Source organism: Acomys minous (genome assembly GCF_964271855.1).
Source record: "Acomys minous genome assembly, chromosome: 11".
NCBI classification, from domain to species: Eukaryota; Metazoa; Chordata; class Mammalia; order Rodentia; family Muridae; genus Acomys; species Acomys minous.
This window is the reverse complement of record NC_140492.1, coordinates 103,667,575-103,679,487: the sequence shown is the minus strand read 5'-3', so window position 1 is coordinate 103,679,487 and position 11,913 is coordinate 103,667,575. Positions and strand designations below refer to the sequence as shown.

General features: G+C 44.6%; 1 protein-coding gene across 1 annotated transcript; it reads left to right on the top strand.

The window, feature by feature from the left end:
- Positions 1-5,914: 5,914 nt before the first annotated feature.
- Positions 5,915-8,577, top strand: ANKRD34B (ankyrin repeat domain 34B; the record flags this gene model as incomplete). The annotated part of the gene is made up of 1 exon (XM_084800408.1): positions 5,915-8,577. The coding sequence occupies one exon, from the start codon at positions 5,915-5,917 to the stop codon at positions 7,445-7,447; it is 1,533 nt and encodes a 510-aa protein (XP_084656534.1). The 3' UTR covers positions 7,448-8,577.
- Between the last annotated feature and the right edge of the window lie 3,336 nt (positions 8,578-11,913).

Below are 11,913 nucleotides of genomic sequence, written 5' to 3'. Positions count from 1 at the left end.
TTCATGGCAACATGGCCTCTGGCCTGGACCTGGTGCAGAGAAGTGACCAGTACCCAAAGGGAGCAGGGCTGTTGAGCATTTCTCCCTCAAACCCACCAGGACTTAACCTCAGGGTGTCAGAGCTGAGTGAGGGGCCAGAGCTAAAATGAGCACTGCTTGGGACCACAGAAGCAGGGCCGGAGGGGAAGAGAGAGGAACGCCAGGACATAGCAAGTAGAGACAAGAGCTGAAGGCAGGCTGCTGTGTGCTTTGGTCTTCAGTTGACAGATGCAGTGTGGTGGGGTAGCAGTATTGAGGATGTCTGTGTATATCCATTAACCTGGAAGGTCCCTCCAGCGTTTTCCTGGGGGCTTGGGGTGCCTCTCTTCCGTGATCTTCAGCCTCCGTCTTCCACCTGCTCTGTTCGTCGTTTGCCGTTTCATCTTGGTAGATTCCATCCTTTGGTTAATCCTGGAGACCGTGTCCCAATTCTTGCCTGAAGGTTTGGCTAAATATAGAATTCTAAGCAGAGGGTCATTTCTCCTCCAGGTACTTGAGGACACTTCTGCATCGTGTCTTGTTGCTATTGTTGATGTGCCTGAATCTATACTCATTTTTTGATCCCTTGGTATATGACTTATTCCCCACACCCAAGGGCCACTTCCCTCCGCCCTCTGCCCCCCCTCCTTGCTATCCCATCAAGACAGTGGAATCTTCTGGGCTTTGTGCTGGAAACTGACTGGCATGTTATGGGCGTGCACTGTTTCACTCATAGTGCCATGCTCTGATTGGGCCCTCCTCCATTTGATAACTCTTTAATCTCCAGGGCTGGGACATCCCTGCTTTCATTGAAGATTGCTTCTCCTGCTCCCCGCTTTGATATGGTTTCCTTGCCGACGACGCAGTGATAAAATCCTCTGGCTGAGAGGAACTTGGAGGAGAGAGGCTATACGTGGCTTCCACTTTCCAGCTCATAGCCGCTGAGGGAAGTCGGGGCAGGAAGCATGGAGGTAGCCTGGAGGAATGGCCTGCTGGCTCACTCTCTGCCTTCCTCACAGGTTCATGTGGACTAGCTTTCTTATACGCCCCAGGAGCACCTGCTTAGCAATGGCGCGGTCCACAGTGGGCTGGGCCCCTCTGCCTCAGTTACTAATCCAGACATTTGCCCACAGACCAGCCTGATCTCGGCAGTTTCTAAATCAAGTCTTTCTTCTCAGGTGACTCTAGGCTGTCAGGGTGACGGTTGATGTTGACCAGGACTAGTCTATCATTTTTTCTTAGTAGAAATATTGACTGCTGGAGTTCCTGGAATAGATTTTGGTTTGTTTGTTTGTTTGTTCGTTTTTCTGTTGTCACTTATTTCTGATTTGTGGGAAGGGTCTCTCTGTGAGGCTGACTTTGAACTTCTGGCTTCTACTTCCCAAGTTCTGGGATTACAGGCAGATGCCACGAAGCCCAGCTTTTTTCTTTCCTTTTTCCTTCACTGTGTTTGAGAGTCTCATCACCAGCAACATCCATATTTTCTATTGCATTATGCGGGCTTCTTTCGTGCTGAGAGTCCACGGTCTCCGAATAGTCTTCTTCGGACTCACTCTTGCTCTTATTTCATGCTTATTACATTTTCTTATTCCTTGGAAGATACTGAGCTTTTAGGTTTTTATTTTCCTGACTACCGTCTTTCCCCTCCCGTTTGCCTTTCTCTGTTCGTCCTGGCCTCTGTCTTCAATGCAGGGAGATTTTTTTTTATTTGCTTTCAGGGTTTTGTGTTGACTAGGCTCAAGACTAAAGGACTAGATGAAAAAAGACCAGAGAGATGGCTGGAGCACATGGGTGACACTTTGTCACCTGTGAGCCTCACTGAGGAACTCTGGTGGCCTGTGAATCCTGTGGTATTCTCGCAGGCAGGCCCAGCTGCTGAACGCACACCTGAGCAGCTTACACCCAAGGGGTCGGGTTTCACTGTCAACCTTTATGCAGCTGTCGTGAAAGGTGGGGTAGACTTCAGCTTTTCTCAAACAGTGGTCATTAAGCAATCTTCAGTCCAAAGACCACTTTCAGAGAACAGACCCCTGGGTGGTCCCAGGGTGGAAACAGGAACTCACTCTTCCTGGAGGCCTGGAGCTCAAGGGACCATCCGTTGTTCACATTTCCCAAGCTTTCACGTACCAGCGTTGCTCAGGGATCTGGGCAAAGGTTGGGCTGATATAATGGCTGGGGATAAATTCTCAAACTCAGGGTATGTGTTTACCCGAGCAGCAAAGGCTTTGCCCTCCCACCCCACCCCACCTCCGAGCACTTTTTGACCTGCCCCTCCTTATTTTGAGACCCCAGTTCTAAAACTGCCTGCTTTAAAGATTCCTTGTTGAACATGGGGTTGGGGCTTAGCTTTCTTGAGCTGGTTCCTCTGCTCTGGGGCTCCCAGGATGCTGCTGTCTTTCCTGGTTTTTTCTCTGGCTTTGTGAATGAATGTTTTTTTTTTTTTAAAGCTATTTATTTTGGGGCGGTTTCCAGAGGGAGCAAAATAAGTCGTGTGCATTTTGCCTTATAAGCCCTAACCCTAGCCATCTACCATGATATTTTGCGAGTTTGGTTCTGCCCCTATAAACAGAGCCTGTCATCCCATATAATTGCACTTTAGGCTTCAGCGTCTCCCTTCCTCTTTTGTCTGCCTGTAAAAGTCTTTGTAAAAAAAATTTAATGTTAATTTTTAAAAATTTTTAAAAAGATTTATTGATTTATTTTTATATATACAGCGCTCTGGCTCCATGTACACCTGCAGGCCAGAAGCGGGTATCAGATCACATTACAGATGGTTCTGAGCCACCATATGGTTGCTGGGAATTGAACTCAGGACCTCTGTTAGAACAGACAGTGCTCTTAACCTCTGAGCCATCTCTCCAGCCCCCAAATATTTTTTTTTATTATTGCAGTGTGATGTACGAGTAGATGCATGCCATGGTGCGCATGTAAGGTTGGAGGACAAGTTCCTGCAGTTGGTTTTCTTTTCCCCCCTTTATATAGGGCCTAGGAGTCAAACCCAGGTCATTGGGCTGCAGAGCAAGCGCCTTTATTTACCTAGGCTTCTCATTGGCCCCTTAATTGTATTTGTTTGTTGGTTGGTTCTGGGGACAGAACCGAGGGCCTTTCATGTGCTAGGCAAACGCTCTACCAGTGAACCACACTCTTAGCCCAGCCTTCTAAATTCCTTTTTTTGGGGGTGGGGTAGGGTTTAAAAACAGGGTCTCTCTGTGTAGCCCTGGCTGTTCTGGACTCACTCTGTAGACCAGGCTGGCCTCGAACTCACAGCGATCCACCTGCCTCTGCCTCCCAAGTGCTGGGATTAAAGGCGTGCGCCACCACGCCCAGCTAAATTCTTACACAATCTTCAGAAAGAAGCTCCAAATGTCTGGCTTATGCAAAGCCCTTTTTTTTTTGTCCCTAAAATACTAAAGCTGTTTAAATTTCCTGACTTTTACTGTAACCGGCTCTATACACAATCTTCCGAAGTCTCTGTGAGTTCCTTGGGACAGGCTGGTATCTTGGCAGCTCTGCCCGGACCCTATGAGGCACTTACATATGTCAACGATGAATTCATTTCTGGGCATGCCGCCTTTGTCTTTCCCCTCCCCCTTTCTGCGCTCTGCGTGCATGTTTTACTTCTAGTAGGAGACTAGTGTTTTACCCACCCATCCTATTATCAACAGAGGTCCATGCCCCGCAAGTCTTTACCCCTTTTATTTATTTAATTTTGAGGTCTCACCCTGTAGCTCCCACACTGGCCTTAAATATCTTAATTATGAAGATCAGACTGACCTCCAACTCATGGTGATCCTCTTGCCTGAACCTCTCAGGTCAGGATTACAGGAGCGATCCACCATGCTGGGGGTCATAATCTTACATTTTAAAATCGACGATTAGCCAGTTTACTGTGCTAGGTTGGCAATGAATAGAAATGAACAACTATAATGGCCCAGAAATAATTTGTAGTTTTCATTTGTACAAGGGTAATGCTCTGTATGAAATACGGAGTCTTATCTATGTAGGATTGACCTCAGCAACTAATAAAATATGCTCTAAATAATGAAAAAACTGTGACTAGGAGAAACAATACTTTTCAAAAACAATGCAAATTATATCTACATGTAATACATACCATATTTATAATACTTATCTGATCCTTATCTCCTACTGTAAGCAGTATTGACAGGCAGATTTTACTCTTAGCTCAATATGAAGTGATAATTATTACTCCTAATGAAATGGTCTATTGAGGAAGTCTGAATCAGATATATTTAAATAAACTAAACAAGTACTTTTAGTGTCAATGGTAAAAATTAAGTGTTTACAAAGCCTGCATGGCTCCTTTTGGAGTTACTTTCTATTTTCTTAATATTATTTTATATGTATATATGTGTATATTTGCATGTTTTTCCTGCTTGTATGTCTGAGTACGATTTGGATGGTTCCTGAGGAGACCAGAAAAAGGTATCACACCCACTGGAACGGAAGTTACAGCTTTGAGCTACCAGGAGGGCACTGAGAATTGAACCTGGATCCTCTGGAAGAACAGCCAGTGCTCTTAATGACTGAGCCATCTCTCCAGTTTTGTTTTGTTTTTTAAAATCATTTTTCCTTAGGATTTATTTTTATTTAGGTGGGTGTTTGTGCATGTGCACATGTGTGTGGCTGGGGAGATGCCCAGACTTGCACTACTACAACCACACAAGGTGACTAGAGGGCCTCTAACTATTGCTTTCTGCCTTGTACCGTTGACACAAGGTCTCTCACTAAACCTAAAACTCACCTTTGCAGCTGGGCTAGCTCCTGGAATCTACCTGTGTAGTGGGAGTTTTGGTTTCTTTTAAAACTCAAGTTATATTATGCAAATATGTTTTTGTTTTAATACCAAGTCTGAGCTATTGGACTGCTTTAGTTTGTCCCCGGCTGATAATTACCTCATGCAGGCCGTGGTCTATGGCAGCTGGAGTTAGTGGAATTCTGAGGACTCTGGGAGGGTATAAATATCAGAGCCCAGAGAGAGAGAGAGAGGAGGGGGCTTTGAGGAGACAGACAGGGGAGGAAGAAGGCTGCTTCTTTGTCCTGCTGTGTTTGCCATTTGCCATTGCTGCACTCCTCGATATCCTGGCGACTGAGATTGGTATTTTCCCAAAGAACCCAACGACCCTAACCATCGGGAAGTAAGTCTAAAGAGGGCTACACTCCTTGTCCCTTCTAACCTTCTTTCTCACCTACCGAGGGTCAGGGCGTTGGAAGGGAGGTAGAGGTATTAAGGAACACACTCCTTCCAAATAGACCAAAAAATATTGCCTACGTATCCGCCTCTCCGACCGTTGAATTACAGGCCCATACCTGGCTTTTACAGGGGTGCTACAGAGTCAAACTCAAATTCTCATGCCTCCATAGCAAGCTCCCTTACCTGCTGAGCCATTTCTCTAACCCAGATTTGCTTTTTTCATATTAATATTTAAAATCTTTTCTTTTCTTTTTCCCCCAAGACAGGGTTTCTCTGTGTAGCCTTGGCTGTCCTGGACTCACTCTGTAGACCAGGCTGACCTCGAACTCACAGCAATCTGCCTGCCTCTGCCTCCCGAGTGCTGGGATTAAAGGCATGCACCACCATGCCCAGCTAAAATATTTCTTTAAGAGCAGAAAATAAGTAGATTATTGTTAAATGTGAGATTTAGGAAAATTCTAAGTTGGTACTTCATTCTTCGAGGAAGACTTTAAAGAAACGTTTTAACCCACAATTCCATAAAGGTCACTATTATTCTAAAATTTTTATTTTTGCAATTTAGATTCCCTTTATATGTAATTAAGAAATAGACAAAATGACAAAATGAATACAAGTTGGACATCGATTCTGACTGATCTTCAATTTCTTTGATTACCAGGTATTGATTTCTGACTTTTCAAGATGGATGAAGGCACAGAGGTTTCGACTGATGGAAATTCTTTGATCAAAGCGGTCCATCAAAGCCGGCTTCGCCTCACGAGACTTTTGCTAGAAGGTGGTGCCTACATCAACGAGAGCAACGACCGTGGGGAAACACCTTTAATGATTGCCTGTAAGACCAAACACGTAGACCCGCAGAGCGTCGGTAGAGCCAAGATGGTTAAATACCTTCTAGAGAACAGCGCCGACCCGAACATACAGGACAAATCTGGGAAAAGCGCTCTGATGCACGCATGCTTAGAAAGAGCCGGCCCGGAGGTGGTCTCCTTGCTCCTCAAGAGCGGGGCGGACCTCAGCTTGCAGGACCACTCTGGTTACTCAGCTCTGGTTTATGCTATAAACGCAGAAGACAGAGACACGCTCAAAGTCCTCCTTAGTGCTTGCCAGGCAAAAGGGAAAGAGGTCATCATCATAACGACAGCAAAATCGCCCTCTGGGAGGCACACCACCCAGCAGTATCTAAACATGCCTCCGGCAGACTTGGATGAGAGCCACCCGCCGGCCACGCCTTCAGAAATCGACATCAAAACAGCCTCGTTGCCGCTCTCTTACTCTTCGGAGTCGGACCTGACGCTTTTTGGCTTTAAAGATAAGGAGTTGTCTGGAAGCAGTGATAATGCGTGGGACCTAGACTCTCCTCGGATGAAGCCTGTGATGACCACTAACGGGCCCAAGCTCTCTCAGGCTCCAGCCTGGATCAAGAGTGCCCCATCATTAAAGCACCAGGCCAGGGTGGCCTCCTTGCAAGAGGAGCTCCAAGATATCACTCCAGAAGAAGAAATAGCCTACAAAACCAGCGCGCTGGCGCTTTCTAAGCGCTTCATTACTAGGCACCAGAGCATTGATGTAAAAGACACTGCACACTTGCTCAGGGCCTTTGACCAGGTCAACTCAAGGAAGATGTCATATGATGAAATAAATTACCATTCTTTGTTTCCTGAAGGAAACCAGCCGTGCATGGAAACTCCCACTGACCAGGACCCAGATTCTAACCAGATCTTTGCCTCCACTTTAAAAAGTATAGTTCAAAAGCAAAACTCGGGGGCCAATCATTATAGCTCTGATTCGCAGCTCTCTGACAGTGTTACCCCTCCAACCCCAGAAGAGGGCAAACCTGCAAAGAAAAGGCTCTTCGCGCCATCACCTTCCTTGCCATCAAGTTCCAAAGAATTAGTGGAGACTGTCCCTCCGGGTCCTCTGAGCAGGAGAAACCATGCGATTTTGGAAAGGCGTGGCTCTGGAGCTTTCCCCATAGAGCACAGTCTCATGCAGAGCAGACCTGGGTTTCTGCCACCCTTAAATGTGAATCCTCCTCACCCTCCCACCACAGACGTCGTCGGCGTCAACAACAAGCTGTGCAGCCTGCTTTCATGTGGCCAAAAAATGCTTATGCCAACGGGCCCTATTTTCCCGAAAGAATTCAAAAGCAAAAAGATGCTGCTAAGGAGGCAGTCACTGCAGACAGAACAAATTAAGCAATTAGTAAATTTTTAAGAGGCGATTAGAAAACACATTATGTCCAAATGTCTGTCTCAGAAACACATAGACTTAGAGAAGAAATCTTAACTGTATCCTTTTAAGTCTTAGCTAGTGCATTGCGGCTAGGCAGATCAAAATATAGTGTATTTTGTATTAGGTACTGTGACCACACCTTAATATGTAGCTTCTGAGGGAATTCTAACAAAAGGAAAGCTGTTCTCAAAATGTCCAATACTTATCAACTTACATGTGGTCCAAGTTTTCCATCTAAACAGCAAGTCTCCAAGAAAGAAAGTGGCCTGTTTTGAAACGGGTCTTAAAACTTTAGCTTGGCTTCAAGTTCTGTTATGAAACAATGCTCTCACGTCAGTAATTTTGGCCAACACTTTATGTCAAGCAGGTTGTAATTTCCCATGTTGCCAAAATCACCAGAGAAAACACCGACATCAGTGAAGCTACACTAGAAAGGAAAAATAAACAGATTCTGCAGAAATGTTGACTCAGGAAGGTAAAGGTCTTATTTAGAATTTTAAAACATGAAAAACGAGTTAGGCTGAGCAATCACGGTTTGTAATGGCAGCTGAGGGGCTGAGGAGGGAACTCACTGGCTGTGTGAGCCTGAATACCTGAGTTTGGATTCCCAGAATCCATATGTCAACTAGACCCAGTAGTGCAAGTGTCTGTAATCCCAGCATTCCCTGTAGGGAGATGAGCAGCAGGGCTAGACTCCTCAGATGCTCCTGACTCAGATGGCTTGTCTACACTAAGGTTAAGAGATCCTGTCTCAAACAATGGGGCAAGGGATGACTACCACCAATGGAGGTCCTCTGACAGCCAGACTCCCCACCCTCCAGACTGGCAGGGCAGGGCAGCAAGCCATATGCCAAATCCTGTTGGTTTTGCACTGTATGTTGCTTTCTGACGAATTTACCAATCATGTTGTCTTATGGAAGTACTCCTCCTGTTACTTTTGAGTATTTAATCCATATGTTCCCAATATCAGAATAATATAAAAATTAAAAAAGATTCATCTTGACTTATTATTATTATTGTCTTCCCCAAAGAAACACCCAAAATGAGGTGGGGGAGGCAAAAAGTTTGGTATTAAATGGAAATTAAATGCTTGCTTCATCTTTTAAAAAAAATTGATTAATAGATTAGTTTAGTTTAGCTAAAATTACACAAGCCAAGTAGAAACTTAATCATAAAATGTATTGCTGGGTCACTACTAAGCAATCTCTTTATTTCTGATATGTAGTTTTTAGACAGTCATATAAGGATACATAAAGATAACGTCCTTGGTGTGACACTGAACCATCTAGTATTTTAGGGTCTATGAATAACTTTTAACAAAATACACATTATTATAAGATGTTTTAAGAAATGACAATATTACCTACATGACTTCAAAGTACAGTGTTCAAAGACTTCTTCACTCTAGCAGTTATGAAGTAAAGACTAATTGAAACTCTAGAAAACCCATGGGTCTGAATCTAATGACATCATCCACAGCTTTATTTCTTTGCCCAACAGGTGGCACAATGCCTTTCTTGGTAATTTGATATAAGCACTTTAAAAATGTACATAGAAATTATTTACTTATCTGTGGCTTTTATTTTAAGACACTAATTGCAGGTTTTTCCATTTAATATTTTGAAGAAAATGTTAACTACATTAGAAATATTTTTTATTGAGAAATTAAAATTGTATTGCTGTTTATAAGTAGCTGAATTCCTTTCACAAGTTTTAATATCGCAAAAAGTACTTGACCTCACACGGTAAGGACACAGTTTGGAAGGACATGTAAATAGAGTAATTCATTATTAAGATGGTATCAATAAAGATTTAAAGTATCATTTTGACTGTTTTATTTCTCCCTCAAATACTAATAGTAAATACTTCAACATAGTTCTAAGAGGAATTGTGCCACAGGTGTGCTTTAAGTAACAACAACAACAACAAAAAAATAAGAATAACCTATTGTCTTCCCAACATGAAAACATAGTTTAACATGATTAAAATTTTGTTGACCATCATCAGAATTTTTAACCTTCTGGAAGTCCTAAGCACATTTTAGATACCCAGGTTGTTAGAGTCTAGTTGCAAAGCCAATTCCACCAGGCTTTTTAGTGCACCAGGTGGCATGTTGACACTGGGCGCTCATGATGAATGTCCAGTGTTACCTACAGGACTGTGTGTGTGTGTGTGTGTGTGTGTGTGTGTGTTACATTTATACTTGAACTTCACGTAGAGTTTGATTTAACTTTAACTTAAAGGTTAAATAATACTTGGCTTATGGGCTTTACAGGTCCCATTCTTAGTCCCAGTTCCTTAGTTTCCTAGAATAGTTACTACAGACTCAGGGACAGAGTCATTTAGAGGCGACAGGACAGGCCTCGTTACTAAGATGGGTTTGACATTGCTATCCAGAGAAGGCCGTGACCCTTGCACAGTGTGTCCTTGGTGGACATGTGCAGTCAGGCAGTGAGGAACAGACCCCATTGCCAAGCTCATTCTGTTCCCTAATAATTTGATCCCTGCATTTGCTTTCCAGAGAGTCTGCATTTCTGCAGGTGATGAAAGAGTGTCTAGGAATGCCAGAGGGAGCCAATTAGTCAGCTGTCCCAGTCTTGCCCACCAGCTTCAACACGCACAGGCCAGTCAGTCAGTCACAAAGTGTTGCTCTGCATCCCGCTGTGGCCTGTCCAGGCACTGTTTGCTTCTGGACAGCAACAGGGGGACCTTGAGATCAAAGATCCTGTTTCTCATTTGGGCAGCTTAGAGCTCAGGGCAAGGCCTATGAGCTAGGAGGTCTCACTGGGGGAGGTGGAAATGACTTTTCCACTGGGTGTGACACTTGACTCTTTTATTTATTTATTTATTTTAGTTTTTCCAGACAGGGTTTCTCTGTGTAGCCTTGACTGTCCTGGACTCGCTTTGGAGACCAGCCTGGCCTTGAACTCACAGCGATCCGCCTACCTCTGCCTCCCAAGTGCTGGGATTAAAGGCGTGCGCCACCACCACCAGGCCAGCTGGTTCTTTTGAAATGAGACTGCTAGCCAGGCATGGAAATTGCTGGCAACAGATGGCAGTGGAAACTCGAGAGTTGCAAAACTCCACCGTGATACCAAAGGTGTTAAAGCCCTTTGTAAAGCTGTACTGCTAAGCAAGACAGAGGATGTGGCGGGCAGATGCCCAAAACCAAGCAGAAGGCAGGTGTGGTGAGACTCAGGCCTGGCAGGTGCTTCACCCATGGTCAGCACTGATCTGATTTTGCCACAATAGAGCGGGCTTCATTGGCTGCCACGGCAGTTCCGCCATCACTGTCCAAGCCCTGGGTGTCCAGCAACCGTTCTTCCCCAGAATAAATGATGAGGCTTGGATGGTCATGGTGGGGGATAGAGCGAGAGAACAAGCCAAACTACCTTTACTAGTGAATCAGGGATGTATAAACCTTCAGCAGTGGGGAGGGGGTTGAGGGTGAACGTGCTTGATTCGCTGGGGCTAGAGGTGCCAGGGATACTTAATCTACGTGTAACAAAACAGCCCTATCATAAGAGCGAAATGCAGTACTTCATTAACCTCTGAGAGGGGGAGAATCTCCAGGTAAGGTTAAAGGTCAATGGTTCAAAGCCAAGACACCAAGACATCTCATTAGCATAGTGTGGGCATCTCCAGGAATCCCCAGGTGCTTGCTGTACAGGTTTCTTAGGGCCTGAAATCTTCCCCGAGGGCTGTGTGACACTCCTTAGGGGATCTAGGCGAAGAGGGGACTCCACTGAGAGAGGGAGTCTGTCCCCATTGTGCCAGCTCAGAGGCTAACCAGACATGCCAGGCCTAGACCTTCCAGTAGGGTCCCACAGCAAAGAATACGATTGTATCATTTGCAGGAAAACTAATAGAAATAGATACCATCGTGTTAAGCAAAACATACTGGACTGAGATAAACACATACTTTGTCATGTGGAATCTACATTTAAATATATATTTTAATATGGCTATGTTACAGAAACATAATCGGTACTGGGGAGAGGGTTAGATATGAGCAAAGATATGATTTCCTGCATGAATATATTAAAGCGAAGCTAGAGTGATGGTTTGGTGGATAAACACTTGGTGCACAAGCATGGAGACGTGAGTTCGGATCTCCAGCACTCATATAAAAGCTAAGCGTGGCTATGAGCATCTGTAATCCCAGTACTAGTGAGGCAGAGGCAAAAGCCCGGGGGCTTGTGGCTAGGCTGCCACACAAGTTCCAAGTTTAGTGAGAGACTTTGTCTCAAAAAATCAAATAGAGAGCAATAAAGGACGACATGCAAGGTTGACCTCTGGCTTGTGTATACCCATGCATGTGCGCACGTACACACGTACGTACGTACATACAAACATACAAATAGCTGTTATAATTACTGCAAGGTGATTCCACCAAGGAACGCATGGATACCCTAAAGCCGAATTTAGAAAGTCTGTATTCTGGCCCA